Source organism: Oncorhynchus gorbuscha, linkage group LG07 (genome assembly GCF_021184085.1).
Source record: "Oncorhynchus gorbuscha isolate QuinsamMale2020 ecotype Even-year linkage group LG07, OgorEven_v1.0, whole genome shotgun sequence".
Lineage (NCBI taxonomy): Eukaryota > Metazoa > Chordata > Actinopteri > Salmoniformes > Salmonidae > Oncorhynchus > Oncorhynchus gorbuscha.
In genome coordinates this window covers 68,307,696-68,323,302 of record NC_060179.1, presented here as the reverse complement: position 1 = coordinate 68,323,302, position 15,607 = coordinate 68,307,696, and the positions used below count along the sequence as shown (strand labels likewise).

The window sequence follows — 15,607 nt, the reverse complement described above, 5'->3', positions numbered from 1 at the left end:
AATGTGGAGGCTATATACAGGGGGTACTGGTACCGAGTTAATGTGCGGGGGTACATGTTACTCAAGGTAATTTGTACATGTAGGTATGGGTAAAGTGACTATGCATAGATGTAAAACAGTGAGTAGCAGCATTGTAAAAACAAACAGGAAGTCCAGGATCCAGTTGCAGAGGGATGTGTTTAGTCCCAGTGTCCTTAGCTTAGTGATGAGCTTTGTGGGCACTATGGTGTTGAACGCTGAGCTGTAATCATGTTACCATACTAGAACGCATTCATGACTGTATAAAGAAAGTATATATGTTGGAATCAATGAAAGACAGATTGGACTAAGAATATGGAAAGTTACTGAGAGTAGAAGTGTCACGGTTCATGAATCCACTGCCTCCCTTTCTCTCTCTCTCTCTCTCTCTCTCTCTCTCTCTCTCTCTCTCTCTCTCTCTCTCTCTCTCTCTCTCTCTCTCTCTCTCTCTCTCTCTCTCTCTCTCCCGTGTTTGTGTGGGCGTGGTTCCCAATCTCGGCCTGATTGTCTGCGCCAGCTGGAACCACTTATCTTCCCTTTATATGTTCTGTAACCAGTGTTTCTTGTTGTCAGATCGTTGTTTCTTCCCTGAGGTTGTGTCGTGTGTCTGTGCTCTTCTCTCGCCGCCCTTGTGTGGATTATCTGCTGTGCTCCTTCCTACCCATCCGGACACACTCCCCTGGATTTCTCAGCACGCTATCTTCGGAAGATGCGCCCTAGTCCCTGGGTCGGATTCCGTCTGAGTACAGTCTGTCTGTCCTGTTGCTGCTGTAAACTGTATTCATTAAACCATCGTTGCTTGCATCTTGCATCCGCCTCTGTATTGTCACAGAACGATCTGACCAGACCATGGATGCAGCGAGTTCAACGAGTCTGACCAAATTCATTTCCCACAGTATCACGAGAATGGATCAACAAGAGGAGAACATCTCCAGCACAGGTTGGGCAGTACAAGCCCTTGCGACGCAGGTATCCCAGCTGACCCAACAATTACAACATCTGAGGGGTTCCGCTGTGCCACCTACACCGGCAGTTCAACCCGCCCCGCCAGAGCCGGATTCCCAGCTAGAGCCACGGCTACCGACACCAGAGGGTTATTCAGGTGATCCTGACTATTGCAGAGCTTTTCTTACGAGATGTTCCATGCATTTCTCGTTGCAGCCACGGACCTTCAACCGTGAACAGTCTAAGGTAGCATTCATACTCACACAGCTATCAGGCAAAGCGGCTCTTTGGGGAACGGCGGTGTGGGCGAACCAGGACCCATGCTGCACCTCTTTCCAGACACTCTCCGAGGAGATGAGAAGGGTCTTCGATCGGGCCGTGGCGGGTAGGGAGGCGGCCAGACTACTCGCTGACCTTCGCCAAGGAGACCGTTCAGTATCGGAATACTCCATCCAATTCCGCACTCTGGCCGCAGAGTGTCAGTGGAACGAGGAGGCGCAGTGGGACATGTTCCTGCATGGGCTGGAGGACCGGATCCAGAAGGAGATTTATGTTCTGGACCTTCCCAGGAGTTTAAATGGACTAGTGGAACTAGCCTTGAGGGTCGACGCTCGTCTGAGTCGTATTGGCCGCCGAGCATGCCCTAACAGACCGTATAACGACACGGAGGGCGGGCATGCCAGCGGCGGGAACACGGCCAGTTCAGCCTCCGCTCACGAACCCATGCAGCTGGGGAGAGCTCGCCTCTCCCGGGAAGAGAGGGAGAGGCGGAGATCCCAAGGACTCTGTCTCTACTGTGGTAGAGCGGGCCACTTTATCCACTCCTGCCCGGTAAAAGATCAGGCCCGGTAGTAAACAGGAGGCTACTATCGGGTGGTGTCACCACAGAGAAGACCTCATCATCTACTCTCCTCCCGGTAAGACTAAGATGGGCCACCCACACGCACGACACCCAAGCCTTACTGGACTCAGGAGCAGAGGGTAATTTCATGGACTTCAAGCTCGCTCACAAATTCCAGATTCCTATCACCTCACTCACGCACAAGATATCCGTCAACGCTCTCAATGGTCAAGAACTCCCCAACATTTCTCACACCACTGAACCTATCACACTCATCACTTCTGGCAATCACACTGAGACACTATCATTTCTACTCATGGACTCACCCCTTGCACCATTAGTTCTCGGCCACCCTAGGCTCACCAAACACAACCCCAGAGTTGACTGGGGTCATAACTCTATATCCATATGGAATAACAAGTGTCTTGAGTCCTGTTTAGTGTCTGATTCTGTGTTTCTAGAGGAGGCAGTGGATTTGTCTAACGTGCCCGTTGAATACCTCGACCTGAAGGAGGTGTTCAGTAAGTCCCGTGCTGCTTCTCTTCCTCCGCATCATCCCTATGACTGTGCAATAGAATTATTGCCAGGTGAGTCTCCGCCTAAAGGCAAGTTATATTCACTCTCTGTTCCTGAGAGGGAGGCTATGGAGAGATACATCTCTGATTCTCTGGCATCTGGATTCATTCGTCCTTCCTCTTCTCCAGCGGGGGCGGGGTTCTTCTTTGTGGGGAAGAAGGACGGATCTCTGCGTCCTTGCATTGATTACCGTGGGTTGAATAACATCACAGTGAAGAATACCTATCCCTTACCGTTGATGTCCTCAGCCTTTGAAAGGTTACAGGGAGCATCCGTGTTCACTAAGTTTGATTTACGTAATGCATATCATTTGGTTCGCATAAGGGGGGGGGGGCGAATGGAAGACCGCGTTTAACACCCCCAGAGGGCACTTCGAATATTTGGTCATGCCTTTTGGGCTATCCAACTCCCCAGCGGTTTTCCAGGCACTCGTCAATGACGTGCTGAGAGATATGATTGATCAGTTCATATATGTTTACCTGGATGACATACTGATTTTTTCTTCTTCTCTACAGGAACACGTTCAGCACGTCAGATGAGTGCTTCAGAGGTTGTTGGAGAATGGACTTTTTGTCAAGGCGGAGAAATGCATTTTTCATGCACAATCCGTTCCATTCCTAGGTTACATCGTCTCGACTGAAGGTATTCGCATGGATCCTGACAAGGTTAAGGCTGTGGTAGATTGGCCAAGCCCAGATTCCCGTAAGGCCCTACAGAGGTTTCTGGGATTCGCCAATTTCTACCGGCGTTTCGTTCGCAACTTTAGTCAGATAGTCGCTCCTCTTACCGCCTTAACCTCCCCCAGAGTGACGTTCAGGTGGTCCGATACAGCCGAGGCTGCATTCGCCAAACTCTAGAGCCGCTTTGTTTCGGCTCCCATCCTCATAGCTCCCGATCCCTCGCGTCAGTTCGTAGTGGAGGTGGACGCTTCAGAGGTCGGGGTAGATGCGGTACTTTCCCAACGTTCCTCTTCTGACGACAAGATGCACCCTTGTGCATTCCTTTCCCATCGGTTATCACCTGCGGAACACAACTACGACATTGGCAACAGAGAGTTGTTGGCAGTGAAGTTAGCCCTGGAGGAGTGGCGCCATTGGTTAGAGGGTTCGGGGTTACCTTTTATAGTTTGGACCGATCACAAAAATTTGGAATATATCAGAACCGCCAAGCGACTCAACTCCGGCAGGCGCGGTGGGCACTCTTTTTCGGACGTTTTGACTTCTCTCTCTCTTGTATCGCCCGGGTTCCAAGAATGTCAAACCCGATTCCCTTTCTCGCATTTTTGACCATTCCGAACGCCCATCCACTCCCGAGTGCATCCTACCCGGGACCCTAGTGGTATCCACACTCACATGGGAGGTTGAATCGAGGTTCAAAACGGCCTTAGAAGGGGTAACTCCTCCGCCCGGTTGCCCGCCTAATCGGTTGTTTGTGCCGGAGGGGTGTCGGTCCGATGTTATTCGGTGGGGGCATTGCTCCAATGTAGCGTGTCATCCAGGAGTCAGCCGCACTAGCTTTTTGGTTAAGCAACGCTTTTGGTGGCCACTGATGGCTCGTGACATTCACAGTTTTGTCTTTGCTTGCTCGGTTTGTGCCACTGGGAAGACTTCTAATCGACCCCCAGATGGGTTACTCCAACCGCTGTCGGTCCCTTCGAGACCCTGGTCCCACATCGCGCTAGATTTTGTTACCGGCCTCCCGCCCTCCCAGGGCAAGATGGTTGTGTTGACCGTGGTGGACCGGTTCTCGAAGGCGGCTCATTTTATTCCCTTGCCTAAATTACCATCTGCCAAGGAGACAGCGGTAACTGTCGTGGATCACGTCTTTCGCTTACATGCCCTGCCGATGGATGTAGTTTCTGACAGGGGGCCCCAATTTGTGTCCAAGTTTTGGCAAGAGTTTTGTAGGTTACTGGGAGCGAGTGTCAGCCTGTCTTCAGGGTTTCATCCCCAGAGCAACGGTCAAACGGAGAGGGCCAACCAAGATTTGGAGAGAGTGTTGCGATGTTTGGTTTCTAAGAATCCCTCTTCCTGGAGTCAACAACTCTCTATGGTTGAGTACGCTCACAATTCGTTGCCAGTGGCAGCTACGGGTCTCTCTCCGTTTGAGTGTAGTTTAGGTTACCAGCCACCTATCTTTCCCAGCACGGAGTCCGAGGTCACTGTTCCTTCCGCTCACGCTTTCATCCAGAGGTGCCGTCACGCATGGAGCAGAGCCCGTGAGACTCTTCTCCGGGTGGGGGCGCGCACCAAGGCTAAGGCCGATCGCCACCGGTCGAAGCCTCCGGTATACGTCGTTGGCCAAAGAGTGTGGCTTTCTACTAAGAACATTCCACTCCGATCCATTTCGAACAAGCTTGCCCCCAAATTTATCGGCCCGTTCAAATTCACCAGGATCATTAGTCCGGTGGAGGTCCGGCTCAAGCTTCCTCCGGCGTATAGGAGAATTCATCCTACCTTTCATGTGTCTAAAATAAAACCTGTGTTTCAGGCACGCATTAACCCGCCGGTCCCGGTTCCCCCGCCGCCACGACTTGTTGATGGGGAACCCACCTTTTCTGTCAATCGTATTTTGGACTCTAGAAGGAGGGGACGCGGATTCCAGTACCTGGTGGACTGGGAGGGTTACGGCCCGGAGGAGAGAAGTTGGGTACCTGCTAGGGACATTCTGGATCACTCCCTTATCGATGATTTCAATCGACAGGTAAATTCGCCTGGGAACGCCAAGAGGCGTTCCTAGGGGGGGGGGTATTGTCACGGTTCATGAATCCACTGCCTCTCTCTCTCTCTCTCTCCCCCGTGTTTGTGTGGGCGTGGTTCCCAATCTCGGCCTGATTGTCTGCGCCAGCTGGAACCACTTATCTTCCCTTTATATGTTCTGTAACCAGTGTTTCTTGTTGTCAGATCGTTGTTTCTTCCCTGAGGTTGTGTCGTGTGTCTGTGCTCTTCTTTCACCGCCCTTGTGTAGATTATCTGCTGTGCTCCTTCCTACCCATCCGGACACACTCCCCTGGATTTCTCAACACGCTATCTTCGGAAGATGCGCCCTAGTCCCTGGGTCGGATTCCGTCTGAGTACAGTCTGTCTGTCCTGTTGCTGCTGTAAACTGTATTCATTAAACCATCGTTGCTTGCATCTTGCATCCGCCTGTGTATTGTCACAAGAAGCTTCATATTCTGTTCCATGTTTCTGAGAAGAGAGGTGAAAGGCAATTGTTAGTCTCTGACAAGGCAGGCTGCGGAAATGGGGAGGAGTAAGGAATGCGTCTCATGGTCAAATCAATAGATACACTGAGAAGAAACCTCTGGAGGGGGCCAGAGAGGCCCACCACAATGTCTCTCCTGCTGCAGTATTATCTCACACATACAGTCCACGCCCACAAAGGTTTAAGTAACAGGCAGCGCTGTGGCTACATCAGTGAGAGGAACCAATTCAATTCCTGCCTAGCAACAGAGATATATTGGTTGTCTAGATAAGGGGTTGACCACACCTATTATAAGGTTATAAAAATATGTGCTTGTGTAACCGTGTCTTGTCTTTGCAGCTGTATGACCCAGTGGGTTAATAAACTTGGTTTGAGCTTTTTCTAGTTGTCCGGTTGAGTTTTTACTCAGCTTGTTCAGAACCTAACAATACCATGCAAGATGACTGTCAAACGATGTTACCTGGTATAAGAGAACGCTGTTCTGAATGCTGAGCTCAGGGTCCAACTGACACAGATTCATTTAGGTGATAAACTTGACACATGCCATGTATGACATTTATTACAAAGACTCAATCAGTAGTGCTGGTAAAAACATATAAGCTCAGTGTGACCCGGGCCAGAACGGAATTCTGACCTCGTAAAAATCCATCTATCAAGGGAACATCTGAACCAAATTCCAGCTAATGGCTCTGTCTGGATTTCTAGACTATCAAGGCACGTGTTTGAGTCTTTACTATTCACATTCTCTATATTGGCATGGAGTCAGTACCCTATTCTCTCAACTCCTATTGGCTGACTCCACCCACCATATGATCCCTGTCCAATAGGAGTATTATCTGAGCGGAATCAGGTGAGGGACAATAAATAAAACATCATGTGGACACTTGGCTGGAGCCAGAAACACAGCAGAGGTTATTTGAGTTCAAGCGCCACATGTGTATCTGGCTGCAGCCATTCCAAGGGTTATCGTTGCACATTAATACAGTTATGATCAGACAATTACACATGGATTATTACAGGGCAACCTCAATGTAATGTAACTGGGGTTACTAGAAGACAAGTAGAGATGGTTGAGCTAGATTAGAAGAACATGATCATCTTGACAATTACAGCCCGACCGATATGTTTTTTGGGGTCTGATACAATTATTTGGGGGACAAAACGATAATATTGGTGAACCGATAAATTGTTTGGCTCTATTGACAATCTCCATGGACCTTGACTGGTCCCATACAGTGTGTGCTGTAGCCAACTCTTCTAACCCTAGGGCTGCGTTTACACAGGCTGATCATTTTCTGATCTTTTTCCACTTTAATTGCTCCTTTGACCGATCAGATCAGCTCTTCTGTCAATAATTGGGCAAAAGATCAGAATTGGGCTGCCTGTGTAAATGCAGCATAACAAACACAGAAAGTTGGCTAAAGCACAAACAGACTGGACCACCAGGCTATCAGGGGCCATTGGAGTTGAGACAAGGTTCATACCGTGTCTTTCTGGGCCCTCATGGAGACAATCTGTAGTTCACTGTACTGTAGGTCCTTGGCTGGGTTCTTCAGCTCTCTGTGGTGCTCACTGGTGCAAGACAGGAGTAATGGATTAGCATCACACACATTGTAACATGATTGTGTGTGGGTGTGCAGTAGTGAGTGTATGTGTGAATGAGAGGGTGTTTGTCCATAGTGCAGAAATTACCTCAGGAGGAAAAACGACCGTGAACACTTTCTTCCACAGATCTAGAGGGTTTTTAGCATGCAGAGTCCCAATGTCAACATCAGTAATTGGGGGAGAACCTGGGAAGTAGAGTGAGATCAAGTGTATCATATTAAAATAACAGATACAGTAAGACCAAGGAGCTGATCGTGGACTACGTGGGGTGCAGACCCCCATCCACGTCAAACAGGGCCGCAATTTGGCATGGTCCCTCAGATCCTCAGGAACTTTTACAGCTGCACCGTCGATAGCATCCTGACTGGTTCTATCACCACCTGCTATGTCAACTGCACTGCCCTCAACCGGAGCGGTGGGTGATGCAGACGGCCCAGTGCGTCCTTGGGGGCGAGCTCCTAGCCATACAGAATGTACATGACAGGCAGTGTGTGAGAAAGGCCCCCAAAAATTGCCAAAGACCCCAGCCACCCCAGACATGGACCGTTCTCCATGCTGCCGTCCGGCTGACAACTACTGCTTTCTCTCTCTCACAGACTATCCACACTGACTCACTGACTCTATGCCCATTCACAGGTCACACACACACACACACACACACACACACACACACACACACACACACACACACACACACACACACACACACACACACACACACACACACACACACACACACACACACACACACACACACACACACACACAGCCAGTGACCGCTGCGCCACTCCTGCTACTGTTCACTATTACTACTGTTTATATGTATATATTACTATATTACCATAAGTATTTATATATTCCTGTTACCAGTCACTTTTCAGCCCTGTTTACATGTATATCCTACTACCAGTCACTTTTTATGTATAAACCTACCTCAACCACTCAAGTACCCCTGCACACTGAATAAGGTACTGGCTCCGACCTGTCTATATTCACATTTTTTAAATGTTTTTCCCTCCTATTTTCTCTTATCTATATCATTAACACTATTACTGAATTGTTGGGACAGAGCTCTCAGGGTAAGAATTTCACAGTACTGTTTTACACCCATTGTATCCCGTGCATGTGGCAAACAAACTTTGAAACTATCATGAACACTGTTGGAGCTAGGAACACAAGTATTTCGCTACACCCGCAATAATCTCTGCTAAAAATGTGTATGTGCCCAATAAAATTTGATTTGAACAGTACAGCACTAATACTGCAGTACTAAATGTTACCACAAGGGGAGGCTAGACACAACACAGTTCACATATCTGGCTGATGAGTCCACTCCAGCAGGAATGATCGGAGGCTTACTGAGATCGGAGGACATGGATTTCCTGTCAGAATAGCAGGAAACATGTAAATCTGTGTCGATGTTGAATGACAGTTGTAATTCAATATACTGGGCATAAGTATTGTGCTCACAAATGTTCTGAAACATTGACCAACTGTGGCATTGATAGACGGAGGGAAAAAAATAATAATAAAGTTATCTTACCCATTTTCTGTCCCAAATGCTAGTTGTGTGAATAAGCTCTTATTTTTGGACATGAAGCTCTCAGACTCGCTACTGTTGAACAGCAGGTGGGAGGATGGACAGATGTCGAGGCAAAGAGAATAGACCGATGAACAGTAGATTTAAAGACAGCGTTGTGTGAATAAACTTACTGTACCAAAACACTCATTGCATTTGAGATACTTGTTTAATATAGCCTACAGTGAAATACTGATATGCAAAGACACATTGGCAATGGGGTTGATGACTATTAGGCCTACAGGTCTTACCATCAAAGAAGCTGCATAGTAATGGGCAATAAACCGAAGGGTCTTGCAGATCACTTTCCTCTCCTCGGAGTCAAAGTCCTACAGAGAAGATGTATTTATCCATCAATATGATCACTTTTCACAAAACATGAAATCAATAGAAATAGCCGACAATTGAACTAGATTCTTCAGGGTGAATATTGTTTTTCAATGCCTTTAAGCTGAGTGGTAGAAGTATAAAACACATCTCACCTGAAAGATATTAAACTTGCTGCCGAAAATCAGCAGTGGAACAGAGGAGGGGTTGATCAGCTCTCTGTCCTAATGACTGGGCCAATTGTGCATCGCCCTATGGGACTCGCCAATCACATCCGGTTGAACTACAGCCTGGAATCGAATCAGGGTTCGGTCTCCATGCAATGCATTAGACCACTGCGCCACTCGGGAGCCCCAAATCTGGTTTCTTCATCTGCAGGATTGACTAAGGGGGGTGGAGGGGGTGCTGAGGAGTATTTCTGTCTGTAATAAAGCCCTTTGTGGGGAAAAACTAATTCTTATTGGCTGGGCCTGGCTCCCAGGTCCACCCATGGCTGCGCACCTGCCCAGTCATGTGAAATCCATAGATTAGGGCCCAATGAATTCATTTCAATTAACTGATTTCCTTATTTGAGCTGTAACTAAGTATTTTCATTTTGGCCCACATTTAGCTAATTTTCTCATCTCCGAAGCATTTGATCTCAACACAATTTTCTGTTTCCATAACTATAATCTGTTATGAACAGAGTTGACTAGGTTTTGTAAACTTTTGCCAAAGTTTCGAAAAAATTGCGGTCTAAAGAGTGTAAGGCTGAAGTGAGTTATTGTACACGCGCACTTCACAGAGTAGGCGTTCCCAAATGGAAATATGCAATTTCATGCTGGAATGTATGGGATTAGAATGAAGTGGTCCACATTGAGAAGCGTTGTTGCAAGTACAATTCGCAAATGTGTAATTACATTTTTGCAAGCTTGTGTCATGATGTGTGAAAGATTTAACAACGGTCGCAAACTTGTAACTTGATATTTGAATACATTAAATAAGATTTGCAAGTATAATTTATTTTCAGAATCAGAATTACTAAATCAATTTACGAGTATGAATATTCTGCTGTGAATCAAAAATACACTTGCAGATTTAGAATCTACGAGCTCTCGGAGTTCTGTCACTGTTGTCACGTTACCAAGAGATTAGTTTAAATTAGTAAAATATGTTGTAAATTTGTAGATATTTGCAAGTGGAAATGTGATTGGTACTCTGGATCTTTTACTCCTGACCAATCACGCCCCTCTGCCGAAACTGCCTAACCATTGGCTGGATTGTTATATCAATCAAATCTCAGGAAGTAGCTCCAAATATGAGCAAGAGTGGATGGCAAATTCAACGAAAACTATCTACTTGAAAGTATTCGTCTCTTTTATCTGTGTACATCCATTTTTGTGTGTGAAAAGGCATGGCAGTAGTTTGTTTATCATGTCGAATATAATGGTACATTTCAGACGAACTTCAGACCAGTATTAACAAGCTGTTCTCTGACATTCGCCCTCGTTTTACTATCAACTGGCGAGGGTAAAATGAATATACAGTACCAGTCAAAAGTTTCGACACACCTACTCATTCCAGTTTTTCTTTATTTTACTATTTTCTACATTGTAGAAAAAGAGTGAAGACATCAAAACTATGAAATAACACATATGGAATTATCTAGTAACCAAAAAAGTGTTAAACACATCAAAATACATTTTATATTTGAGATTATTCTAAGTAACCGCCTTAATGACGGTTCAAAATGCAGAAATACAAATTGTTGAAACTGTTTGCTCCCCTTTCTACCAGATGTGACATATAGGTCACATTGCATAACTATTGCTAGGTGTGTTTATTTATTTATTTGATAAATATGTTATTTGGGGTCCCCTTGGCCAGTCCTAGTCACTGCTTCATTTTCATTGAAGGAAAACTGGGTCCATGGAATAAAATGGTAATAATTCAATAAGTAAAAACAGTATCAACAATCTATGTTCAGCCCGTTTGTAGAAGTTGGTTTGGTGTTTGTAAAGGACCTTTAAAGGACAACCACAACTCAAGTATTCCAGACCGATCTTAACTAATTGGATACCAACCTGTTTTGTTTCTCCAGCTAAAATAAATGTCAATCGGGGATGGATCAACACTTTTTATTTTATTGAAAATAAGTAACATATGTAAAATAACAAAAAAACATAAAACACATGAATTGCAACAACAAAATACATTGAATGAACAAAAAAATAAATTAAGTTGTGGTTTATACAAAACATGAAACAGAAAAGTAAAACACTGATAAGATAACAAATGTGTAAACTTTAAAAATAACCCCCCAAAAAGTGTACTGAGCACTTAATTCTTACCATTGCTTTCTTTTTTTAAATGTCATATACTGACAAACATGACGGTTATGGATAAGATAGTGTACTGAGAATAGCTACACAGAGGCAAGGCATCTACTTCTGATATCTGTTGTTGAATTTAGGTTTTTGGTTTTGTCCTTTTGTATCCAAAAACCACTCGTGGTGACACTTGAAGAGCCTTTGACACATTTCATATGTGCACAATTATATAATTTCAGCCCACTACTTGATGATTACTCATAATTGAAAAAGAATGCCATTCTACTATTCAAACTGGGCACTTAGTGACATCAAAAGTCTGTATACAAAGCAGAAAAGATGGAGAGCATGTCTTCTGGTACCTAACTTCACTATTGCTTAAGTGTCTAAATACTGTTGCACTATCTTGAATTATTTTATACTACAACACATAACTTTACATGGAAAGGCTTGTACAATGGTCAGGCTAACCCTCCAAAAAGGAACTACAGAGAAGCAGCAAACTCAACGAGGAGGTCTAGGTCTATACACACATACCGTATGAGTACATAAAAACATCCTCCCTTATGGAAATGTAGAAGAGTGAGCAATTCAATGTCAGTAAAAGGCTTGCGAAAGAAATCAAATGACTTTATGATCATCATTCATACGTGAAGTAATGATAGTGGCCACAGCGAATGACGCTTTGACAGTAAAGCTCTTTGCAGTCATGTTGTCTGATACAATTTCAAAAAGTCCTTGTAAATAAACACTAAACAGACAGAGGCCCCTTTGAAAGAAGACCCACCAGCTTTCTCCAACCAAGGCCATTCAGGGTGGACATCTTGTAAACTATTATGGAGTCGAGAACAAGAGCATGTTACTGTATGAAGTGTTACAGTAAATAAGGCTGATTCAAAACAGCCCAAGCTGAAACAAATAGGGTCATAGTCAGATTTTCGTTTCCACTTCCAGTTTGCAAAGACACCACATATCAAGTAATGCAAATCATATGAAATATGTCACTCAGGTCAAGGACCAGGCTTAGGCTACATACAAGCAGCACTGTACTGTAACATAGTTTAAAATTGTACTGTAATATAGTCTAAAACCGTTTCAAACAGTATCAAAATGGTTTTGTATGAATTGCATATCACCATAACAATCTATTTGATTCGCTGGGTACATAATTGCTCAGAAAATTTTAAATTCAGTATTTTAGTCAAATGTGTGCAGAAAACAGATAGAAAACATATTACCAGCAAAACAGATAAATTGCCATTCAAAATACAATACGTAACATTTCTTGAGTTTGCTCCACAGTACACTTATTTCACTTCAGGAAACTTGGCTCACATAAAAAAAAAATTCTGTACTGTTAGCTTTGGTAAGTTTGAATTACTATAGTAAAAGAAGAACATTTGTTTCCTGAAAGCAATTGTTTTCATACAATCGACAACTCCTACTAAATTAGTATGATTAATTACGATGACACAAACAAGTTTTCCGAAAGAGAACGCTCTACTCAGTCGATCTTGTTCCTAAATGTCAATCAATGCTACTTGTTGCGACACAAATACAAAGTGTTCACTGTTTAGCTGGTGCCAGTACGAAGGGTAAGAAGAAAGATGGGGAGGCACTCTAGAAGTTGTCTTTACCACAGGGTGTGTCTGTGGCCAGTTTGCATAGAGGAGGATGGTAACCAAACTCCAGAATGCAAATATGCCTGGCTAGAGTTCGACCACACACATTGCTGACTGCCACTCCTCTGTGTGTATCGATTGATGCGAGCTGCTTGACTTAGTGGTGTTGTTCGTGTCCATTGACATTCGTAAATAATATGCCATTTAGCAGACACTTAGTCATGTGTGCATGACTGTACGTCTAAAGAGAAGGGAAGAAATCCTGCTTAAGGCCTGTCCTGTTGGGTTCTGACATACAGTAGACTATAGGGTGGTGGATCTTCATTCAGAAAAATTCAGAAAGAGGGGAAATTGTTCTTTGAGGCGGGTGTTCTACATATGAAGCTGCACAGAGGGTGTGAATGTCACTTCTGGGGGATGGCACTCTCTTCTCCACTGGGGTGGATGCGGTTGAATTGCAGGCCTCCCAGGTCTCTGGCTGACCCAGACCCTGACCCCTCAGTGGGGGCTGAGGAGGCTGTGTTGCCCCTGGCTGAGGCTGTGGGGCCTGGGAGGGCCTCCTGGGGCCCCTGAGAACCAGGAGTGGGCTTGGGTGTAAGGGGGCTAGTCAGGCCAAGGCTGCTCAGGGCATCCAGGGTGCCGTCAGGATCCACCATTACATTTATCACTGAATGAGAAATACAGGAGATTCAAATGGGTGAGCTTGTGTTTGATTGGGAGCATACAGTATATGATAAAGCAAGTGGAATGTATATAGTGAAACTAAATGTGTTCATAAGTCTGAATCTATTTGCAATACTACTGCCCACAGAGTATTCTTAGTGGTGGTCTACCATGCTATCTTACCTTGTAGCTGCTTCTCCACTCTCTTCAGCTCCACGAGGATAGAGGAGATCTGCTGTTCCAGGAGAGAAAAGGGGAAGGCAGGGACACGAGAGAGGAATAAAAGGTCGCTTCGTTATGACAATTTATTTATAAAAATAAATAAGGAAAAACTACATTTATAACCCGTTTCTTCCTTACCTTGTTAGACGTTTTTAGAAGTGGTATGTCGCTCTCAGATCGGAGTTTGCTCTCAATCTCATCCCAATTCCTGTCCTTGTCTTTGAACAATATTCTGGAAAAATCATAGACCATAAAGTTGCTTTGCTTAATATCTCCTTGATCTCTTGTGAATGTCAGATATACAGAGATAAACAACATAAAGAGCTTGATTGTTACCGTATTTTTCCTGCTGTTTTGTCAACAGACTGCCTGATTTTAGCTGACAGCTGAGAGACAGATGTGAGCAGCAGACTGTCCACCACCGCCTCATCCCTGTTCCATGTGCGTCTGCGGAGGGCAGAGTGGGAGTCCAGGCTGTCTGGGGCGCGGGGACGGAGCTCCACAGGGCGTCCGTTTATCTCAGGGGCCTTGTTCTGCACCATGGGAGGGATCTTCCTGAAGTTGAGGCTCTCGTCAAACACACGGTCAACCAGCTGTGAGGGGCAGAGGAAGACCTTGTTAGTTATATGGGGCAGCTATATGATTGTTAACCATGAATGGAACATTTATACTGTATCTTCTCTGTATGAATGTATGTATGCTATTGCCATGCTACAGATTAACTAGGTTATCATAGTTATGAGTTACATAGTTATGAATTAGGTATTAAAGAAGTTGGCAGGGAAAGATCAATGAAAGCTTGTTAAGAGAATGCAAATACACCTTTTAGTCATATCTGATCAGTATACAGCAGGTATACTCAAAATGGGATACAAGAAATGCCAGTTCACAGTTCACACCTTCGGCAGCAGATCAAAGACAAAGCGACGCTGAAGCAAAAGCCATTGAGCGTTAGTCGTTTAGAAAAGGAAGGAAGGAAGGTAGGAGAGAATAAAGTAAATGTCAAGCACCTTTTGCTTGCCCTCCTGCGTGCGGCCTACCTCTTCGCGGGTATCGATGGCGGAGCCGGGCGTCGTGGCGGCGGTGCTAACCGTGGTGCTGGGAGCCGTTCCAGAGGAGCTGACCGAGTCGATCTCTCCGGCCACGTCGTGGATCTCCCGGGCGAGGATGGCCAGGTCCTTGGCCAGGTCTTGACTGATCCTACGCACACAGGGAAATAACCTATGATACATCAGACGGGCTGCTAGAACTGGGCAGAGAGTGACACTTCAATAAATCAGTACACACAAACAGATGTCTCACAATGATATAAACCAAGACTACTCATTAGACATTGAGAAACATCTGCATGTCAGGCTTAACAAAAAGCAATTAGTTTAATGTATAATTAACTGACACAGCACAACTCATACAACCATTCTACATACTGTCCACTAGATGGAGGTAGGACCATTTTCAATGTGAATTAACAATATTCACTTGTAAATGATCATATCCTTTACAAGCATTTTATGCAAGGAACCTGTACTTCAAAAATGCTTCACTAAGAGCTGCTTACGATAACCTAATATTGTCCTCCATTACTTTAAATGGCCTTGTCTGATGCGTAAGAAAGTCCTTGTGCTTGCTCTATGAGGCTGGTTGAATCAATCCTTTTCTCACTGCTGTCTGCTCAGTTCAGTCTCCCTGTGACTAC

At 45.0% G+C, this 15,607-nt stretch overlaps 1 protein-coding gene across 11 annotated transcripts in view; it reads right to left on the bottom strand.

The window, feature by feature from the left end:
• Nucleotides 1-11,198: 11,198 nt before the first annotated feature.
• The window catches only part of cep170aa (centrosomal protein 170Aa), a 74,696-nt gene continuing 70,287 nt past the window's right edge, over nucleotides 11,199-15,607 (bottom strand). For 6 of the 11 annotated variants that reach the window (XM_046357315.1, XM_046357312.1, XM_046357319.1 and 3 more), the window contains 5 exons: nucleotides 14,922-15,132; nucleotides 14,248-14,504; nucleotides 14,050-14,143; nucleotides 13,873-13,924; nucleotides 11,199-13,693 (listed from right to left, as the gene is read on the bottom strand). In XM_046357315.1, the coding sequence (XP_046213271.1) occupies nucleotides 13,431-13,693; nucleotides 13,873-13,924; nucleotides 14,050-14,143; nucleotides 14,248-14,504; nucleotides 14,922-15,132 (877 nt within the window). In that variant the 3' untranslated portion in view covers nucleotides 11,199-13,430. The remainder of the gene's footprint in view (nucleotides 13,694-13,872; nucleotides 13,925-14,049; nucleotides 14,144-14,247; nucleotides 14,505-14,921; nucleotides 15,133-15,607) is intronic. The other 5 variants (XM_046357317.1, XM_046357320.1, XM_046357316.1 and 2 more) reach the window with 4 other exon arrangements.